We start from the raw sequence: 22,805 nt of genomic DNA, 5'->3' as shown, positions 1-22,805 counted from the left end.
TCAGAATGTCACGCTAGGTTACCAAAATAGGAAGTAGTAAAAACAGTCTATGACCACATTTACTTTTCTATTACACTGTGACCTCCGATCTCAAACTCAACTCAAATACTTTTTTCAGTGCTCTAAGGCTCTCAGCTTTACTGCAAGACATAATCTTAAAAAATAAAAATAAAACCAGTGCTATCCTTGCACCACGGTCAGGCTAGAAAAACAGCCCCAAATACAGGGGATCAGAGAACCCAATGGATTTGAATCTCAGCTCTGGTACTTACTACCTTGGGCTAATTACTCTCCTTGTCTTGGCCTGTGTTTCCTTACCTATAAGTTGAAGAACACTGGATTAGGTGATTTCCAAAGTCTCTTCCTGCTTTAAATCTATGATAAGTATCTGTTATTCCTTGTTGAATTTCTCTCTCTTCAATAATTCTCCTATCTAGCAAGCTATGTAGCACAGTGGGCAGAGTGCCTGGTCTGAAGTCAGGAAGACCTGAGTTCAAATTTGTCCTCAAACACTTACTATGTGACCCTGAGCAAGTCACTTCATCCTGTTTGCCTCAGTTTTCTCATCTGTAAAATGAGCTGAGAAGGAAATGGCAAACCACTCTAGTATGTTTGCCAAGAAAATCCCAAATGGGGTCAGGAAGAATCAGACACATCTGAACCCAGATTACAAATCCCTGAATCTTCTTTTGAAAGGTTTCTTACCTCCACTCTTCCTTTCCAGATGTTAAACCCTGATGACCTCACAGTTCAATTATTGCAACAGTCTCACCCCTAATCCAGCCTGCTGCTGCCTCCCATTAGTGATGGAATGGCTGGTGCTGATGTCAGAGGACCTGCATTCACATCTTCTGAGACAGACTGCCTGTGTGACCTTGGGTCAGTCACTTACCTTAATGGGTCCCAGTTTCTTCAAATATAAAATAAGAGGCTGGACTATGTGATTTCTAAGGTTTCTTTTAGTTCTAGACCTAGGGTCCTATGGCTTTCATCTGATTTTTTGTCTAAAAGGACTTTTACAATACTGTATTTCTCATTGATGAAATAGGTTATGTAAACAGGTTAACTGACTTGCCCAGAGGTGACACATCTAGTAAGTGTTAGAGGCTGGATCTGAACTTACAAACATGAGTCTTCCTGATTCCAGGCCCAGTACACGATCCACTGTACCACAAGGCTATGTCCACAGCAAGCCAAATTGCAGAACCTAACTTAGGGTTTCTTAACCTCTTTTGTATGATGGACCAACCCTTCTGTAGTTTGGTGAAACCTATGGATCTCTCTCAGCATATTTTTAAATGCACAAAATAAAATTCTTAGTATTAAAAAGGAAAACAATTATATTGAAATAAACATGCACACACACACACACACACACACAAATGAAAACAGCAATTTCACAGAAATTGTGAAGAATCCCTGCAAATCCTTTTGGATTCTGGTGTTGAAATCTTCCATTAAAAAATGAAAACAAAAACAAAACTCTGCAAGAATCTCTGCCAATTAGAGATTCATTTGGATGAACATTCTTACTTTTAAAACTCAGATTGTCCCTGAGAGGATTATGTAGTCAGTCTATCAAAAAAGTAAAGTACTTTATGCAAAGGACTTCCTCCCACATATATATGTGTGTGCACACACAATATACATACATGCATACATGGGTATGTGTACATGTGTAAATACATATGTGTATATATGTACATATATACATGTGTATACATACATACACATGCAACTATTAGGCAACTATTAGGGAAGAATTAGGAGTTTTGATTGTGGCAAAAAGAAGGGTCTGATTTGGGATCCAGGGCTTCCTTCATAGGGGAGGAAGGAATAAAGGAGGAGGTAGGAGTAGAGGAGGAGCCAAGTCAGAGGCTTGTGGTTCCTGTGACATAGAAGGGAAACCCCTGTGAACTCTAGGAGGCCCTTTGGTCTCAAAGATTCTAAAACAAAGAAAAAGTAAGACTTAACAGAATTCACTGTGTGGCTAGGGAGGAAGAGGAGAAGGGCAATTGGAAAATGAGGATTTTTTAAATTGTTCAGTCCTTTCAGATGTGTCTGATTCTTCATTTCCTTTTGGCAAACATACTGTAGTGGGTTGCCATTTCTTTCTCCAGCTCATTTTACAGATGAAAAAATTAAGGCAAAGAGGGTTAAGTGACTTATCCTGGGTCACACAGCTTGTAAGGGTCTGAGGCTGGATTTTGAACTCAGGTCTTCCCTGAGGTCTTCCCAGTTCCACCTACTTTGCCACCTTGTTGCCCATAACTGAGCAAGAAGGGAGAGCCTAAGAATGAGGGTAAAAACAGAAGGACTATAGAATGGTAGGGTGATTTGTATGAGATAAGAGACAGTCTTGCAGGAAGCAATGAAGTACCTATGTTCTGAATTCTTTTTTTTCCTGTATATCCATAAAATACCATAATACAACTTATTATTTTTTATTATATTTTTTGATCATGAAGCAGTCATTTAACATTGGTTTCCTCATCCACAAAATGAGAATAATAATAATATTTGCAACCACCTACTTCAGGGACTTGGTGTGTGGGAAACACTTGGAAAACTTTAAGAATGAACTACTTACATGTGATTTATTTTTACCAGTATTAAGCATGCAGTCTTTGCTCTCTGGGCAGACCAGTCTGCTCATCCTCCAGCCCCATGAACAAGCCTTACTTAGTATTCCTGCTTCTTTGCCTTCCCTCTGATTTGGAATCAGAGAAAGTGGACTCAAATCCTGGCACTGCTATTTACTTGAAATGTGACATTGGGCAAGTTCACTTAACCTTTCTAAACCTCAGTTTCCTCATCTATAAAATGAGAATTGGATTAGATGATGTCCCGACATTCCTTCTGGCTCTCTATCTATGAACTTATGAGCTTGGTTTTTTCCCCACCTAGAATGCTATTTCTTTCCCTCTGACTATCTAAATCCTACCAACCTCTTAGGGGATCTCATCACTCTGAAGACTTTCCTGATTACTCCAGTCCCAATTCACTTTTCACTTAACTCCTACAGCATCTGCAAATAATTTAGCATTAACCACATGAGGATGGGGTACGGTTCGGGTACAGACCAGGATTCCATTGGTGGAAGGAGTTCATTGTGGGGAAAGCTCTTCTACCAATCCAGAACTGCAAATTATAGTCTTAAAGAGTTGCCTAGTTCATTAAGAGATTAAGAAATTAAAGTCAGGTTGTGTCATAAGTTGGACTTTGAATAGATGGATGGATGGATGGGTAAAGGGATTGATGGATGGATGATTGACTGGATAGATGAATGAATAGATGGATAAAAAAGCATTTATTGTGCTTACAATATGCCAAGCACTGTGCTAGGGGCTGGGGATACAAATACATAGTACTTTCAGACTGCCTGCCTTATACTCCATAATCTCCATTTCCTGAACATCAATCCTATGCAGTAATTTTTATTAACTTTTTGTTGTTTATTGTTTGATTGTTTCAGTTGTGCTGGACTCTTCCTGACCCCATTTGGGGTTTTCTTGGCAAAGATACTGGAGTCATTCACCATTTCCTTCTCCAGCTCATTTTACAAATGAGGAAACTGAGGCAAAGAAGGCCAAATGATTTGCCCAGTGTCACACTGCTAGTATCTGAGGTCAGATTTGAATTCAGGTCTTCCTGACTTTATTAAGTTTATTAACAGCTGTGGGAAAAATTCTTGGAATTATAAATATGATTCCAAACTTAAGAAAGCTTAAAACCCAAAAGAGAAGTTAAATATATTAGAAACATAAATCTTACATTTCATAAAAAATGCTTTTTACTCCAGGATTAGATTTCTAGAGAGGTGCAGTTTTCAACTTTTTGGGGTCTATGTCATTACCGTCTCCTTTGAAGATTAGCATTTCCTTTGGGAATAATGGAATCTATTCTCAGAAGAATTTTATAAACATCACTAATATTTGTCATTCTGCCCTAATTGTGACATGTAACATGTTTATGTGGATTTTTATAAACTAACGCCTCCATAAGTCACATCCTGCAATCACGATGACCTTCTTGGCTGAATCTCTCTTGGCCAAGCCACAAAAAGGCAGGAGGAAGAGTCACCATGGTTCCTCCCCCAAGCACCTTGATTCTTAGGTCACCTTGGCACCAGTCTAGAGACCACTGCCCTCAGGGAGTGAGTAGCCAAAATACATGCAGGATTTAAAAGCATCCAAAACTGGGGCATCCATCCAGTAAATTGAATGGGGAGAAGCCAGAGATAATTAGCAATTTGGATTCTACATCGTAACTTTTATTCAGAAAGGGAGTGGTGATAATGACTATAACCATACTATTGCAAATAAAAATTTTGCAAATGAGCAAAGTAGATCTTTAACACAGAAAAACATTCAGTACCATGTTTCAACAACTTTAAAAAAAAAACAACTTTTCTTCATCATTAAGAGAAGTAGTTTTGTGTAGGGGATGATTTTGGTGAAGATAAGAGGGTTGGTCTTGGATTCATGAAAACCTGAATTTGAATCCTAGCCATACACTAGTAGTGTGACCCAGGGCAAGTCACTTCACATCTATAAAATAAAGCAGCTGGACCAAATTGACCTCTGGGGTCTCTTGTAGTTCTCAGTCTAGAATCCTGTGTATATCAAAATTTATTAAGCAAAGACCGTACAATGTACCATCTTCGTCACTGGGGCAGATTTATTCCTGTCTTCATAGGGATTAGACACAAATTTCTTGTTTCTGTCACTTTTGACTCTTCATGACCCCATTTGGGATTTTCTTGGCAAAGACACCTGAATGGTTTGCCTTTTCCTTCTCCAACTCATTTTACATTAGATTATAAACTCCTTGAGAACAGGTACTGTTAATTATTTCCTATTTATCCTGTACAAAGCTTGCATCATGAAAATTTGTTTGCATGTTCTCTCCCCCTATTAGATTGTAAACTCCTTGTGGGTAGGGACAACCTTTTGTCTCTTTTTGTAGCCTCAGTGCTTAACATAGTGCCTGGCACATAGTAAGAACGTAATAAATGTTTATTGAACTGAATTACTTCATTGAATTTCATTTTTTTTCTTAAATCCCCAATGCCTATCTCAAAGTAGGTACCTACTTAACAAATGTTTGATTGATAAGAAATACTGAAGTACAAAGTTACAGAAGACATTCTCTCCACCAGCTCCTGGAAGGAAATTAGAGGACAGTTGGGTGTTTTGTTTTTTTTTTTTATTTCTCTCAGGTTATTTCCTCTGCCTATCCCCATCCCCACTCCCCATAAAGATTCAGCCTCCATCACCTCTAAGTTAGTTTGAGCAGAGCCACAAAATCTCTATTTCAGAATACTGCTCAAGTAACATCTCCTAATTCTGCTCTTAGTGCTGACTTGAACTCGCTTATTATTACCCATAAGGTAGCTATGATGATGGTCAAGTGAGGAAGGAGGGATGGGGCCAGGCAAAACCAGCAGACCCAGCTTCCTAATCGCATACGCCAATGTTTGCCTGTACATCAAACCTTTCCCCATGTTGCATACTGGGGGAAATTTAAAAAAAAATATGGTATTGATCAAAGTGGAGGAGGGGACTGCAACAAACAGGGCTAATACATAAATAGCTCCTTTAAATTTATAAAAGTCATTAATCCAATTCCAGGTGGGGGGATAAGGAAGGGAAAAGAAATGAACAAACTACACCAAGACACCAGTTCCCAATTACTGAACTTCAGCCAACAGATAAATGCCTTTGCAAATATCTACCCTCCTATTAGCTCTGATACAAACAGCCCCATTCTGAAGGGCTTGTATTGTCTGTGAACTGTGTGACTGTCCTGAGTTATTAATATATTTGAGCCCTCAGGAGAATATTTCCATGACCAGTCTGAAGAAGAAAAATTAGCTCCTGTGGCAAACAAGTACAAAGGGCTCATTGCCAAGTTCAGTAGATATTTTATTCTCAGTTGCCTCAGTAGCTAAATCAGCATGGAGGACAAGCCAGAGAGGAATACTAATCAGAATTAATTAGCCCCTTCCCTCTTCTGCCACAAAATCCTTCATAGAAATCCTTGGTTCAGGGACAACTGAGTTAAAATGTAAACCCAAGGAGCAAATAGAAGTCTGGTCATGTCCAATCCTGGCACTAGGCTGGCTGAAGAGAGAATGCTCACACACCACCAATTCCCAATTTTCTCACCATCCTATATATGGAAAATGTGGAAAGGGGGAAGGGAGCTGTCAAAAAGAGTTCAGTATCCTAGAGGAATGGATGCGCTTTCCCTGGACTCTGTGAAGTCTAATTCTTAGGGTGTTCATTAAGAAAATGGGCACTTTGGTTTTGTTTTTTTAAAATAAAATAATTGAGAGTCATAGAGTAATTTAAAGATTTCAAAGTACTTGAAAAAACCATATTTTTTTTTTTTTGGCTCTAAACTGTGATTTCATTAGCTTAAGGAACTCCCAGTAAAGAAACTCCTTCTAGCAATGAAAATCAACACTCCTAAATTTAGGATTTCAGGGAGCTGCCTGGGACATTGAGAGGTTAAGTGACTTGCCCAGGGTCACACAGCCTGTCAAAGGTGGGTCTTGAATACAACTGTTCCTAACTTTTTGGTCAGGTCTCTCTCTGCCAAGTCTCACCTTTCCTTGGAGGCCTTTCTTCATCCTTTCCCCTCTTCCACCCCCCATAATTAGTGCTTTTCCTCTGAGATTGCTTTCCATTTATACTGTATGTATCTTATGTTGTTGTTAAGTTGTGTCCAACTCTTCATGACCCCATGGAAGGGTTCCTTGGCAAAGGTGCTGGAGCAATTTGCCATTTCTTTCTCCAGCTCATTTTACAGGTGAGAAAACTGAGGCAAATGGAGTGAAATGACATAGCTAGGAAATATCTGAGGCTGAATTCCAACTCGGGTCCTCCATCCCAAATCTAATCTTGCCAGCCAGCACACCTCTGGTCAAAGGGATTTGAACCCAGGTCTCCTTGATTCTAAGTCTAAACAAGACATACTAAAATGTCTCAACAAAAGGATTTCACCATCCCCCGTTCCGTTTCCAAGGAATTTCATTTTGTGAAATGGTTAGATAAGTCAAATCCTCAAGGTGTTAAGGTAGCCATTGCAAAGGAAAGGGATATTGCTGGAGGTGAAGTTCTTTGAAGAGGTTTAAGAATTTGTACCTGTTCCTCAACTGAAGTAAAATACCACAGTCCCAAATTGGACATTAAGAACTAAAGCTGGAAAGAGGGGAATGGAATGAAGGTTTCAGCAGCATGGCTTTCTCTAAGCTTTGAAGCCAAAAGACCTGGGTTCCTGCCTCAGTCATGATACTTACTAGTTATATGACATTATACAAGTCATATATCCTCTCGGGCCTGTTTTCTTCATCTGGAAAATGGGATTAATAATCCCTGCATTATCTGCCATAAAAAGGTTTGTGATGGGAAAAGTATATTATAAATTGAAAAAAGGGTCTATAATCCTACTTCTCTCTACCCCACAGTTAGATTTTCCCTTTCAAGCACAATTAAGGTCTTGAAAGTACTTGTGCTGCTTTTAAAGAGGGGAGGGGTGGAAGAGGGTGACACAGAGAAAAAGGCTTTTGACTTTCTTGAGAAATTGGGAGAAATAAAATTGGAGCCCTCCTAAGCCAGCATAGTGCAATGGAAAACTGTCAGATGAAGTGTCAGGGAGCCTGGGTTCCCTTCTCGATCTTCCCCCTGCCAGCTACCATCGGTGTGACCTTGGGTAAATCACTTAGCTTCTTTTCATCTCAGTTTCCTCATCTGGAAAAAGAGAGGGTTGAACGAGGTTACTTCAGAGTTCAAAACCTGTATAACTATGGCCAAACCGCAATCCCTCCTGGGAAATCTCAAAGCCTGCTAGACTTTCCTAAGATAGAATATATCATATTCTAATTTTGACTATTGTTAAGAGCTCTGGGCTCTAGAAATCAGCTTTCTCCATCTAAGGTACAAACTCCGTATAGCACTCTGTGCAGCCTGCTAGAGAGAATTGATATTATAACATAGAGCTTTTTTTCTTAAGCTAAACACCAGACTGGGCAACAAGACTCAGGACACCGGGATCTGGACTTCAGTTTCTCCTTTAGTCACTAACTAACTAGCTCGTTTACTTTGGGCCAGTCACTTAAACTATCTAGCCCTATAATTTCCCTTGCATTATTACTTTGCACATTACATCTCCCTCAGCACTTACTACAACAGCTTATCCAGAGGAGTCACTCAATATTTGACAAATGAATTAAATGAATAATATCTTTCAAAGTCCTTCTCACTTTAAATTTCTGGAAGCTCCAATCCACTAAGAGAAAGATGACTGCTCTGGGGAATGACAAATTTCCTGTTATCACAGACCTTGCTCCTTCTAGAAGTTGGCTAAGTACTTTTGAAGGAGATGGTAAAAGATGACAGAAACTGCAGAGCAGCAATGAGGAAAACCACAAAAAGGTCATTGGAGCCCGTTCTTACAGAACTTTCTACCTGTTTTTCCTAAGCTCTGCATTGTCTAGGAGGAAGGTCTAATCAATAGTGTTTTTCCTCTGGGGAAGGAGAAAATTCAAAGAAAAAAACAAAACAAACAAAATTTAAAAACCAACAATAATTGCTAGATTAGACCTCCAGGGGACTTTAGAAGTCATTTACTTCTAGCTCTGGGATATTTACTTCAATGAAAGCAAACTTGCTAACTATAGTAGAAATTGAATTACAAATAATCCCTTCCTATTTGCCCAGAGCCAGCTTTCTCTCTACCTCTATCTCTCTCCTTCTCCTCCTCTCCTCTCCTCCCTCCCTTTTCGTCTTTTTCTTCTTCCTCTCTCCCCCTTCCCTCCTCCTTCTCCTCTTCTTACTCTCTCCTTACTCCTTTTTCCTCCCTCTTTTCTCTCCCTCTTTTCTTTCTCTCTCTCCTTTCTCTCTCTCTTTTCTCTCTCTCCCTCTCTTTCTTCCTCTCCCTTTCTCCCTCACACCCCACCTCCAAAATGCTTACTTCTTTTAAGTGAAGTTCAGGAGTAAAAAAGAGTGGGGGAGGAGATAATCATCCCTCCAGGCTTCTAAGAATGGTGAGGTGGACAAGTGACAACTTGCTAACAATGCACAGTGAGTTAAACTCCCCCAAATCCCCAGGGAACTGGTGTGTGTTTCTGCGTGTATGTGGATGCTTATTATTCTCTCTTCCCATTGCCTTATCCGGGGTTGTGGGGGGGGAGGGAAACACCTCATTGTAAAAGTTGATTTGCCCATCAGTTTAATAACGCCAAAAGGTCTTTATTCCGGGACGTCATTTATGAAAACTACAAACCCTTCCCCCAAGCTAGAACGTCATAAAGTTGGAGCCCTAAAATTCTCATGGGAGCATTTGGGGGTAGTGGAAAGAGAAACAACAGGGTCTGGGTTCAAGCTTCTTCTCTGACCCAGAACCAGTCACTTAAATTCTCAGAGCCCTCAGGCAGAACTTTCTAAGACTGAAAAGTGTAGACCAATTAGCTGTGTATCTGCAGAGTTCCTGGCACCAAACAAATCACACTGAAATCACACACACACACACACACACACACACACACACACACACACACACACACACACACCTTCCAAAGTCAGATGTCAGATTAAACTGATGTTTCTCTGGATTCCCTGAGAGTAGTCCTCACGATAGGGAATATTAGAGAGAAGTAGTGTATGCAGACAGCTGGAGGGTGGCTACTTTAAACCTGGGAATTCTCTTTTCTGGAACTGAACATAAGACTGGATAGAAGGGCAAGGGCATGGGGAGTATGGCCTGGGACCTGGGTCCTATTCCGTTACTATCTCTAACTCATCCCCGACAGTCGACGCTCTAAACTTTCTCATCAGTAAAAAGAAAAGGGTTGGGCTGAACTACCTCCAGGCCCCTTGCAGATCGGACTTTCAAAGATTCTTGAATATTGCCAAGGGAGACAAACCCCAGCCGGAGTTTACAGGCTCCGCCCTCTGGTTCACAAGGAAAACTCAGACTTCTGGCAATAAGCTTTCCCCTGGCCAAGGACATCGTCCGCATGGCTCGCACACTCCGCAAAAGCTCTGCCCACATCCATCCACAGAGACTTCTTTTGTGCCCGAGGGTACAGAGAAGCCCAGCTCCTTCTCGCTCCGTGTCCCTCCTCCGCCTCTGTGGGCACCTCCGAGCACACAGCACGGGCTCAGTGAACAGATGAAGTCGCTGTTTACGCAGCAAGAGAAGGCTCCTCCAGAGGAGGAGAGGAAAGGCAGGACAACATCCACTCTGGCTGGAGCTGCGCAGCTGGGCAACAAGCACCAACTTCTGAGCGCTACACAAGTGGCAAGCAATTCAACCCGTTTCCCGCCCCTACCCTCCCAACTAAAGGCGACAAGAAGATGCCCTTAGTCCCAGAGCCTCTTTCTCCTACCCCACTAATTCCTTAACCTCTCTCCCGGAGTCCTAGGGCCCGAGCTTTGCCCTGCAAAGTTTCTACTTGCACTCCCGGGGTGCAGCTGGGACTTACCTGAGCTCAAGGGCAGGGTGCAGATCACCAGGAGGCAGGCAGAAAGAGGCCACAGCCTTCGGGACATGGTGAGGGGCTCGACGGGGACGACCCGGGGTGCCCGGCTCCCGGGGCCCGCCTGGGCTAGGCTAGAAAGGGCTCCAGTGGAGGAACGCCAACCTCGCCGAGAGACCCAGACGCGCTCTCAACAGCGGAGCTGGAGAGCCGAGCTGCGCCTGCTCTTGGGACTGCGGGGTCCGGACTGGGCCGGCAGAGCAGAAGTGCAAAAGACCAGTCCACAGAGACGAAGCCTCATTCCCGCCGCGCGGGACCCCGCAAACTTGCAGCCCTGACCAAGACAGAGAAGGGGGAAGGGTGTCGCCGCCGCCGCTGCTTTGACTGCAATGGCCCGGGCTCAGCTGCTACCATCCCTTCCTAAGGCTTCCCTGTTGTGTGAGGGGCACGAGCCTCGGCACCGCTCCCCCAGGCTCAGCCGCCGCCACCCACTCCTCAGCACTGGCGGGGCAAGCCGAGCTAAGTTATAGTGCCGCAGACTATTATGGCTCAGACTTCTCCAGCAGGCCAGGCCTGGCCCTGAGCAAGGACCCAGCGGGGAGTAGAGGTGGGTGGGCTGGCTCTGCACCCTGGGACTCAACTTCTGTAACTGCAGGACCAGCTCTATCCCGCAGCTCCCTCGCGCCCCAGCACTCTCTTTCCCCCTTTTCTACTTCGGATTCTCTTCTGTTCTCTCCTCCCCTTCCCTCCCCTTCCTCCCTCCGGGCCGGCCAGCGGGCCAGCCAACTAGCCTCGTCCGATTTCCTCCCCTCCCTTTCTCCTCTGCTTTCCCTCCTCCCCTTCTTTTCCCTCCTCTGGCCCCGCCTGAGCTGACACTCAGCCAGCTAAGTGCGAGGCGGGGCGAGTTCAGCAACCCAACCCGCCCGGCTTAGCCCTGCAGCAGCATGGGTCGGGAATGTATTTATCCCTCCTACACCCCCTCACGCCCCCCCCCTCCACATTCACACATTTAAAAACTGACGGCTTTTGTTTTTACATCACATCAATTTCTGAAGATATCCTTCCCTCCCCGCCCCCCCCCCCCCCAAATTCAGCCAGCTATCCCAAGTAACAAAGATTTTAAAAGGGGAAGGGGAGGGAGAGGAGTAATCTGCAAAACCAACCAGAGAGTAGACGAACTATTACCACACCCATGCCCCCCAACCCCCTACTTTTGCAATGAAAGAAGAAAGGTTTATTTTCTTAACTCTTCTGCAGGGCAAGTTTGGTCATTACAATTATACAGCATTCAGTTTCTTTTGATTATAGAACCTCTTTTAAACAAACTTGAGGAGGATAGAGGAACCCCAAAGTTGAATTCAAACTTAGTTTGCACAAGAACATTATTGCTATAATATGGGAGGGTTATAGCTGCATTTATTAGGTCAGATTATTTTCCTTTTTACCAAATATTTAGCAATGCTTACAGATCAAAGAGCTTCATTGCAGTGATATTAGTAATATTTTACAGTTAGATCGAGTTTCTGCACCCGAATACATGTGACAACTTGAGACAAATTTCATGGACTCATTAAGAGCAGTAGATCAATCAATGAACAAGCATTTATTTAAGGTCAGTTAAGTGACAGGTATAGTGATTCCACTGTAGCCTCTGAACATAATTCAGCCCTGATTCTTGAAGCAAACAGAAGGCTGTATTATCTGACCCATTTTCCAGGAGACTAAGTCTCTAAGTAAGACTGAGACGTCGACTAGTTAGTAAATCTCAGCTCTGAGCTCAAAGCAAGTGAAGGGCTCTTTTGCACTACCCCAGGAGACCTCAGGCATGACTATTAAGTAATAAGAACACTTTTCCCCAGTGGCTTGTGAAATCATTTTCCTTACTCTGCAGTTTCAGTCCAAGACCATAATTCTCCCGCTTTTTCATTTTGCCATCTGCTCATTCAACATTGAGTAACAAGCACCTCGACTTCATTTGTTAGTTTACCTCCATCCTCTCATTCCTTGAGTTTCCACTTAATGACAGCAAACATTTGAACCAGGCAGTGGATGAATTGTCTCCTTCCCCACTGCTTCGGTTTCCCCTACTTAAAACTAAATAAAACCTCTATCAGTCCTAGAATCTTCTAAGTTATTATCCTATCTTTCGTATCTCTCAACCCGTTAGTTTTTTGTCGAAACCTCACATTCTATTATTAATCTCCCCACCTTCTATTTTAGATAGATAGACAGAGAGAGAGAGAGAGAGAGAGAGAGAGAGAGAGAGAGAGAGAGAGAGAGAGAGAGAGAGAGAGAGAGAGAGAGAGACAGAGAGACAGAGAGAGAGAGAGAGATGGGGCAGCTAGGTGGTGCATTTCCTAGTTGTATGACCCTGAGCAAATCACTTCACATTGTTTGCCTCAGTTTACCCACCTGTAAAATGACTTGGAGAAGGAAATGGCAAACCACTCCAGTATCTTTGTCAAAGAAAATCCCAAATGGGGATTCAAAGAATTGGACACAGCTGAACAATAACAATATACGCCATTCCTCACCCCAATAGGATTATAAGATCCTTGAGAGTAAGCAAAGATTTTATTCTTCTTTGAATCCCCAGCACCCAGCACAATGCTCTTGCACATAGTAAACTTATAATCATTGAATTTTGCTCAGATTTCTAAAAAAGGAAGTCTATGTTCGCTTTCTATACTCTCAACTCACTGACTCTATGAACCTTTACAACTTAGGTTCTGACCCACTGTTTAACTGATATTGCTTTCATAGGTCACCAATGACCTCTTACTAAATTCTATGGTCTTTACTCAGTCTTTATCCTCAAACCCGCCATATCCGACAGTTTAACTATTGACTTCTTCATAGCCCATAGCAGGGCACTCCCCAGAGCAAGGATACTTCTACCAACTCATAGTCGTAGGAATTATGCAGGAGATTTGGGAATTTGCTCATATTGCTCATCATGGACTCACAAGTCCATGTCCATTGTGGTGTCCAGGTATATGATATAATAAACTTTTTTTAAGTATCTACTATGTGCCAGAGAAAGTGGGTATACAAGTGAGAAAAAGATAAGACAGTTCCTGTCCTTAAGCAACTTACAATCTAATTTATGTCAGACTCTTCCTAACCCCATTTGGGATTTTCTTGGCAAAGATACTGGAGTAGTTTGCCATTTCCTTCTCCAGCCCATTTTACAGATGAGGAAACTAAGGCAAACAGAGTGAAGTGGTTTGGACAGCTATTAAGTGTCTGTGGATAGATTTGAACTCAAGAAGATGAGTCTTCCTGACTCCAGGCCCACTTTGCCACCTAACTGATATACAATCTAATGCGGGAAGACAATACAAAAAAAGAAATCTAAAAAGGGGGCATGAGGATGATGGTGGAGTATAAACCAAGCAGAGGAGCTGGTGGCAAATGATATCATTTGACTAGTTATCATCTCCCCCAATATCTATTTGATCAATTTCTTCTCTCCCCAAAATGAACCAATTAACATCAATTAATTTTACAAAGGGATATTTACCTAGAAGGTCCTATAAGAACAACTGTACAACAGTCTCAGGAACCAGAAGTATATTCATTGCCACTTCAGTCCATAGGGAGAGTAGATTCAGATTTAAAATGATGAGTGACTACCAACATTCTACCTACCAAGTTCCCTTCTGGGTGTGGCATAGCAATTGGATGAGTCACTCCCTTGTTTAAAGGACATAATGTATGCCACCAAGTTGTTTCATTGCTGTGCACCAAGTCAAGCAAGTTGGTTAAGGGTTGGGTCTCATTGAACTTAACTTACCAACACGTTCTACCATGAACTCTAATTGTTGGATCTTTGGTGGCTCTTCCAACATTTTGAAGTTTACAATTGCAAAACCAGTTGGTTTTATCTCTAATACTCACTTAAGATCAAGGCAGAATAAACACAGTGACAGAGACTGAAGAAAGAGATGACCGTGCATTTATGACCACGTGGAGGCCCTGGGTAGGGAGATAAGGTGGCAGCATCTGTTACTCACTCTTTCTGTACTAGAAGGTTCTTTCCAGGGCTATTGGAAAAGAGAGAGAGATTTCCTCTATTAAAGCCTTTTATGTGCACACTCAGTTCTGGCTCAGCAGTCAATTAAAAGGACTTTGGCCACTGCACATTAAGCTGACCGGAAATAGTTAGGATAGCTGCATGTGCTCTGAATGGGGGGCCCCTCTATCATGCATTTCTGGAAAGAGTCATCAAGTCTATCAAAGCAAGTCCTTAGGAATGGACGCCCATTGGCTAATCCCCCATTACAAAAGAGTGAATGAAAAAAGCCTCTACTAAGTACTTACTCTGAGCCACTGGTTAGGAAAGGGTTTCAGTGGCTGAGTCTGGAAGATTTTGAAGGCAGATTTCAAGTTTTTTTCTGTAGATAAGGGATCCTCAACTGACTATTCTTTCTCCCATAATCCTCACATTATCAGTTGTCAAATACTTTCAATTCTACTTCTGCAACCACCTTCTTGTGTCTGCCCTCTGTTCCTATACACCTGTTGCCCTTTCAGGGCCTTATTGTACATTCCTCCAAACTAGTCTCCCTTTCTCTCATCTCTCTCATCTCCAATATTCCCTACACATAACTACAAAAATAACCTTCTTCCTCTCTGCAGGGCACTAGGGTTCATTCTCAAACTCAAAAATATTTCTATTGCCTATATGATATCAATTTCTGAGGTTCTCCATAATATTACTCCAGCCTAACTTTCCAACTTTATTTCAGGTTACTTCTCTTCACATTCATTCATTCAATAAGTAATTTAATAAGCACCTTATCTGTTATACACTGATGTGAATATGACAACAAAGATAAAATAGCTTAGCCTCAGGGAGCTTACATTTTGAGGTGGAGGTGGAAAAGGAGATAGTATGTGCACAGTAGCTACAAGGAAAATATATACAAAATATGGAAGGGAAGGAACTATTAAGAGAATCATGGAGGCCAGTGTACAGAGGGAAACGGATTCCAGGGATGAAGGGCAGACCATGAAATACCTGGCATTAATAATAGTGCCTTTGTTGCTGGAGCTGTGTTTCGAAAGAAATGCGAAATTATGAAAATAAAGTAATTAAAATGGCAATATTCTTCTACCCAGAGATTTCACTAGTTTTTTATCCCAAACCACAGGGGAAATGATATCATCATGATACCATCCCAAAAAACCAGAGAAAAAGAAAGCCCCCATATGCACCAAAATACAACAGCACTTTTTCTGACACCAAAAAAAATCAGTAGCAAAGTCAATGCCCATTGATTGAGGGTGGTTAAACAAACTGTGGAACATAAATATAATGGACTATTACTGAGTTTCAAGAAAAAATGAATATGGTGAATACTAAGAAGTTTAGAAAGATTTACATGAACTGATGCAGAGTGAAGAAATTAGAGACAAGAAAACAGTATAAACAATGACTACAAACAATGTAAAAACAAAGTGCATATTACAAAGAACTAGCTTTGGCTCCAAGGGGCAGCTGGGTGGTGCCATAGTCCACAAAGTACTGGGACCTGAAATGAGGAAGACTCATCTTTGTGAGTTCAAATCTGGCCTCAGATACTTCTTAGCTGTATGACCCTGGGCAAGTCACTGTTCCTCATCTGTAAAATGAGCTGGAGAAAGAAGTAGCAAACCATTCTAGTATCTTTGCCAAGGAAACCCTAAATGGGACCTTGAAGTGTCGACACAAGTGAAAGGAGTGAACAATAAAGCATGACTCCCAAGAAAAGAGATGGAAGGCCATTCGCACCCCACTTGTTCTGTACAGGTTGAAGGTCCACGAGTTTGATGCATTGCACATATTTATCAATCAGTTTTCTTATTTTTTATCTTTTCATTTTCTTTAAAAATAGTATATGTTATATGGAATGGTTTTCTGTGAAAGGTGAGGAGAGGGATACTAAGCAGAATGCTAATGGATTGTCTGGGGAAGATTAACATAAGGACATGGATAGAAATTTGCTCAGGATGGGAAGGATTGAGCTTCTCAATGTATGGTTGGTTGTTGTCCTTCATCTTCGAAGAGGACCAAAATGACATCACCATGATAAAGTGAAATTTCAGTGTATCCGACTGTGGCTGATCAAATCAACATGAGCTCAGAATGCTCTACCACAGGTTGGGCACAGATAGTCCATGTGAGTATTTGGGGTGGATATCCCAAATTTGTTCATCCTTCGTTTACTTTGTGCTGTCTCAATTCTGCTTTGCTCAAAGAGCACAGCACCTTTTCTGATGTGGGCATGCCATAATGAGCAGTCCTGTGCCAGTGTCTCCCATGTTGCACAGTCAAATCCAAAGTTCTTGAGAGAGACCTTGAGAGTATCCTTGTATTGCTTCTTCTGACCACCATGTGATCGCCTGCCCCACGCAAGTTCTCCATAAAAGTCTTTTCTCAATCTATACAGGAAGTGGGAATTTCCACACCAATGAGATTCCTGGTCCATCAGAGTATGTAAGCAAAGCCAACTCCTTGACAGAAGGGGCTGTGTCATTCTTCATCTTTGCATCCTCAAGGCTCAGATGTCTTGGCTTTAGAAATATATACTTAAAAATCACTAACATTTATACAGAGCGAGGTGCTGCCTTTATCCCCATTTTAGAGATAAGAAAACTGGAGTGGAAAGAGATTGAGTAACTTGCCCAGAGTCAAACATCTAGAAAGTGACAGAGGTGAGACTGACCTCAAATCTTCTTGACTCCAGGTTGAATGCTTTATACACTTTGCCACCTATATATATATATATATATAGGAATGAAATCATAAAGAGAATAATAGCATAAATTTTAAACAAGCATTAAGGAGGCTGCTACCGTAGGTAACTAGAGACCAGAGAAGGCATAGAAAAGCATGCTACTAGTAGATTCTAAACTGCATTGTTCTACTGTTAAATTCTTTGAGGTTTGGGGCTACATCGAATTTTTTGTCTCTGCCAGGGTCTAAAATACTGATTGTTGTTGTTCAGTCATGTCCAACTCTTCAGGACCCCACTTGGGGTTTTCTTGGTAAAAATCCTGGAATGGTTTGCTATTTCCTTCTCCAGATCATTTTACAGATGAGAAAGCTGAGGCAAACAGGGTTAAGTGACTTGCCCGAAGTCATAGTTAGTAAGTATCTGAGACTGGATTTCAACTCAGGTATTCCTGACTCCAGACCTAGAGCTCTCTCCACTGCATCACCAAGATGTCTCCAACTGAAAACTTGGATTCAAGTCCCAGTTGTGTCACTTATCCATGTATGACTCTCTAGACCTCTCTTCTCTCATCTCTAAAATGGTCCTTTCTAGGTCTAGCATACATGCTATGGTTCTATTTTTTGCACTTAATAGTATTTTTTTTCCAAGTACATGCAAAGATAGTTTCAACAATCATTTTTATAAGAGCTTGAGTTTCAAATCTTTCTCCTTCCCTGCTCCCTTCTCCCCTCCCCAAGACATCAAGCAATTTGATATAGGTCGTATGTGTACAATCATATTAAACGTATTTCCACATTAGTCATGTTATGAAAGAAAACTCAGAACAAAAGGGAAAAACCAAGAGAAAGAAAAAAAAGAGAAAATAGTATACTTCACTCTGCATTCAGACTCCATCAGTTCTTTCTCTGGGTGTGTATAGCATTTTCCATCATGAGTCTTTTAGAATTGTCTCGGATCATTGCATTGCTGAGAAGAGCTAAATCTATCATAATTGATCATGGCACACAGTTGCATGCTATGATTCTTGAAAGCTATAAACAGGAGAGAATTGCCAAACGAAAATCTATCCAGTGAAAACCATGTGTAAGTCTGCACATTTTCTGGGTTTTGACTTCCACCCTCTCTCCTGATTCTTCTGGCTTTTCCAGTTTTCTCCACCTTCTTCCCTAAACCCAAGTTGAGCTCTCTGAGGGGTGAACCACCCCACCCCAACCTGCTTTTGCTTCAGGCTCAAGAGACATCTCCTTATTTTCCTGCCCCCTTCCATCTTTTCTTTTCTTTTTTTTTTTTTTAACATTCATTTTCACAAAATTTTGGGTTACAAATTTTCTCCCCTTTTATCCCCTCCCCCCCCAAACACCAAGCATTCTAATTGCCCCTGTGACCAATCTGCTCACTCTTCTATCATCCCTCTTTGCCCTTGTCTCCGTCTTCTCTTTTGTCCTGTAGGGCCAGGTAGCTTTCTATACCCCTTTACCTGTATTTCTTATTTCCTAATGGTAAGAACATTACAGTTGATCCTAACACTTTGAGTTCCAACTTCTTTACCTCCCTCCCTCTCCACCCCTTCCCTTTGGAAGGCAAGCAATTCAATATAGGCCAAATCTGTGTAGTTTTGCAAATGACTTCCATAATAGTTGTGTTGTATAGGACTAACTATATTTCCCTCCATCCTATCCTGTCCCCCATTACTTCTATTCTCTTCCATCTTTTCTACTTGTGCTTTTCAAATCTGTTTGTGGAGATATCTGCGTAAACCAGTTGGTTTTCCTCATTCTTCTTGACTTCTATAGCATCCAGAAATATTAACCACTTCCAGTCTAGTTCTATGATTTCCAAGATCCTCTACTGTTCTACTTCCCTCTTCTATGTTTCTTCTTTTCTGGTTTCTCTTCCTCCTCATGCTACTGCAAGGTGTTGTGGGATGAATGTCATATTTGGAGTCAGATAATCCTGGGTGTGCCTCTTATAGCTTCGTGACCATGAGCAAGGCATTTTCTTTTTCTGGGTCTGAATTTTCCTTATCTGTCAAATAAGAAAGATGGAATGGATAGTTGGCATTTATGTGGTTTGCAAATGCTAAATACTCATTTAGGCTCATTTAAGCCTCACAACAATTCTGTGAAATAGATGAAATTTTTATGTCCCATTTTTCAGATGATAAACTGAGGTTTGAGAGAGGTTTATTAAGTACCTGCTGTCCTGGGGATACAAGGAAAGGCAAAAGACTATCTTGCTCTCAAGGAATTCATAGTCAAATGGGAGAGACAACTATGCAAACAAGCAATATACAGGAAATAATCAGAAGAAGGAAGTCTTGAGAATCAACGGGGATTGGGGAAGGTTTCCTGTAGAAGATAGAATTTTACCAAGGACCTGAAGGAATTCAGGGAAACCAGGAGGTGAAGATGAGAAAGGAAAGCATTCCAGGAATGGGATACAACCAATGAATATGCCCAGAGTCTGGAGATGAAGTATCTTACAGAAGAAAGAATTGAGGAGGCCATTGTCATTGGATCAAACAGTATGTGGTGGTGTGTACGGTATAAGAAGACTTGAAAGGTAAAAGGGGACCAGATTATAAAAGGCTTTGAATGCCAAATAGAGAATCTTATACTTGATCAGGGAGGGTATAAGGAGCCCCTGGAGTTTATTGAGTAGAAGGAGTGATATGGTCAGATTTGTGCTATAGGAAGATCACTTTGGAAGCTTAGAAGAGGTTGAATTGGAATAGAGAGGGACCTGAGGCAGGCAGACCCAGCAACTGGCTATGGCAATGGTCTAAGTGTGAGGCTATGAGGGTCTGCACCAGAATTGTGGCAGTGTCAGAGAAGAGAAGTGGACATAGTAAGAACTTTTGGACTCCAAGTCCAGTTGTCTGTCCACTGTGCCACCTACCTGTCATGACCTTCCAACCTCTAAATTTATGGTGTTATGACCTTAACTATAGTTGCATTTAAATTTCTATCCTGACTTTCTCCCTCTTTCTTTTTTCCCTCTCTTCCTCTTCCATCAGAAAGCTAGTGAATTCTCATCTTCAGTTATGTCTCCTTTGTTGGGGTCTGAGAGACAATACATTGCTGTGGAAATATTGCAGGATTGGTGATCAATAGATCACAATAGATTCTAACGCTGACTCTGCTACCTTGGATAGCCATGTAACTTTGGGTGAGCCATTTAATTTCTGAGGGTCTCAGTCTCCTCCTTTTTGAAATGAAGTAGTTGGGCCAAGCATTCTGGCAAGATCCTTCCTACTTTGATTCTCTGATTTCCAGATCTACATCTCCAGCCCTGACCTTTTCCTCTGTCCTGTGTTTCCAGCTTCCAGGGACAGCCTGGTGGGTTTTGATTTTGATTGTTGGAGTTCTATCATGAACAGACTTTTAGATCATTTGTCTATCCTTGTTCTACACTCAGTCATCTGGAATGAGTTCAGTCTAGGGAGCCTGGATTCTGGTAATAGGGGAATCTCTTTTCTCACACACATTATATCCTTAAATCTCCCACCTTGGGGACCCCAACGACCCTTTAAATTTTAGTAAACTGGATTATGGCTCCCAAGTCTAGCAGTTACCAAGAACAGAGAAGTAAAAGTGGTATTTAATACAAAATATGAATCAAGTTATAGGATAGGTAATTTATCCTTATACACAAACAATGCTTAAGTATAAAGGATCCATTGCATGCATTAACAAAATTCAGTAACAGCTTATGACAACTGTTATCTTCTGGGAAGCTTTAAAAATCACTACAACACAAAACTTTTTTTTTTATTCTAGAAATAGATTTATTTAGTGGTGAGGAGAGTGAATATACGTGTATACACATGTACATTAGTATATACATGCACATATACATTAGGTGGATTATAAGTTCAGTAACAAACATACCAATTTATTAAATATGGTTCCCGTAGAATTAAAATAGAATCCTTAAAGATAATACTAGAAATATAAATCACCTAATTATTTTTTGCAGAAAATTGCACTGTTTTATCTCTCCTTGGCCCAATGGGATAAACTTCCACTTTGATTTTTTTCTAGTAGAGAAAGTGAAAAAAGAAGTGAGAGAAAATAAGGAGAGCACAGCCAAATCTCCACTTCTCTTTCTAACCCAGAAAAGGGGAAGAATTGGAGTATCTTCTCTTTTTATTTTATTTTTAAAACTATTTTATCTTTTCTCCAATTACAGAACACAAAACAATTTGAAGAACTGATAAATATTTTACATTTTACCTTAGACTAGCACTATCTGTACAATTTTGTTGGTTAAATGGCTATGTTTAGGCCAGTCTTCTTATCAGTGGTCAACGTCTTTAAAGCGGATGCTTCCCTTGGGACCAGCAAGCTCAGAAAACTTGCTGCCCAATTTCTCTCAGATAAAATGCAAACAGTAGCCTGGCATTCAAGGCCTTACACAATCTGGCCTCAGCCTACCTGTCCAGTTGTTTCATATTGTGTCTTTATGCACTTTGCATTCAAGCCAAATTAAACTGCTAACGATTTCCCAAAGTTCTCTGATACCTCCTCTATAAAATCTTCCCTGATCTCCCCAGATGAAGGTGTTCTTTCTCACTTAAAATGTTTCTTGAGCAATTTCTCTGCCTCTCTACTTTGCCCCAAGATCTCTTACTGTATACACATTATATCCTACCCCAGAGGAAGAAAACAAGTTCCTTGAGGGCAAAGGTGATTATATCCTCAACACTCAGCACAATGCCTTGGATGTAGTAGGTGCTTAATAAACGTTTGTTCAATAAAATTCAATTATCTCTCTTTTCTAGTTTCTGTCAGTATAATGAATGGAGTATATAAAAACATTATAAATACAAACAACTTTGATAGACTTAAGAACTCTGATGCTACAACCAATCATCATTCCCAGGGACCAGGGTATGATCCCCACCTCCTGACAGAGAGGCAATGATCACAAGGTGCTGAATGAGACATACATTTTTGGATGTGGCTATGGTGGATTTTTTGTTTTTGCTTGACTATGCACATTTGTTATAAGAGTTTTATTTTTCTTTCTTTTTCATTGGGAGATAGGGGTGTGGTAGAAAAAATGCTTACTAATTGGAAAAATCAACAATAAAAAATAAATATTTCACAAAGAATACATAGTTAATGGTTTGTATCTTTGTAAACATTTGAGACCACTTATTCTGATTTAGATGATGGAAACATGTGTCTATTTAATCCTTGGTACATAATAATGGTTCCCTCATCCAAAACTCCCCCTTGGCTGGAGGAGGAAAAAATTAATTAATGCTCATGTAGCATTCTGTGGATCCAGAATGAAGCTCAGCCAAATAGACGACGTATGATTGGCTGAAGGTTGGTGCAATTTGTAAAACTGAATAATAGGATCAATTTAGGAAGTTGGGCATAGCTAATCCAAGGCAGAAGAAACATTAAAACCAAGAGTATTTAGTGAGAGGAGAATAGAAAAATGTCAAATATACTTTGTCCTGGGACCTTCTACCTAAAAGTTGTAAAGTTATGCAGCCATACCCATCACTGTTGGTTAACTTCTCCATCCCCCAACACATACACACACACACACACACACACACACACACACACACACACACACAC

At 41.2% G+C, this 22,805-nt stretch overlaps 1 protein-coding gene across 1 annotated transcript in view; it reads right to left on the bottom strand.

Moving 5' to 3' along the window:
• Positions 1-11,225, bottom strand: part of ITGB5 (integrin subunit beta 5) — a 207,611-nt gene extending 196,386 nt beyond the window's left edge. Inside the window, exon 1 of the mRNA XM_072616713.1 lies at positions 10,493-11,225. Within this exon, the coding sequence (XP_072472814.1) occupies positions 10,493-10,559 (67 nt within the window). The 5' untranslated portion in view covers positions 10,560-11,225. The remainder of the gene's footprint in view (positions 1-10,492) is intronic.
• Positions 11,226-22,805: the final 11,580 nt, after the last annotated feature.

Source organism: Notamacropus eugenii, chromosome 5 (genome assembly GCF_028372415.1).
Source record: "Notamacropus eugenii isolate mMacEug1 chromosome 5, mMacEug1.pri_v2, whole genome shotgun sequence".
Lineage (NCBI taxonomy): Eukaryota > Metazoa > Chordata > Mammalia > Diprotodontia > Macropodidae > Notamacropus > Notamacropus eugenii.
The sequence above is the reverse complement of the archived record's forward strand: the minus strand, read 5'-3'. Positions and strand labels throughout refer to the sequence as shown.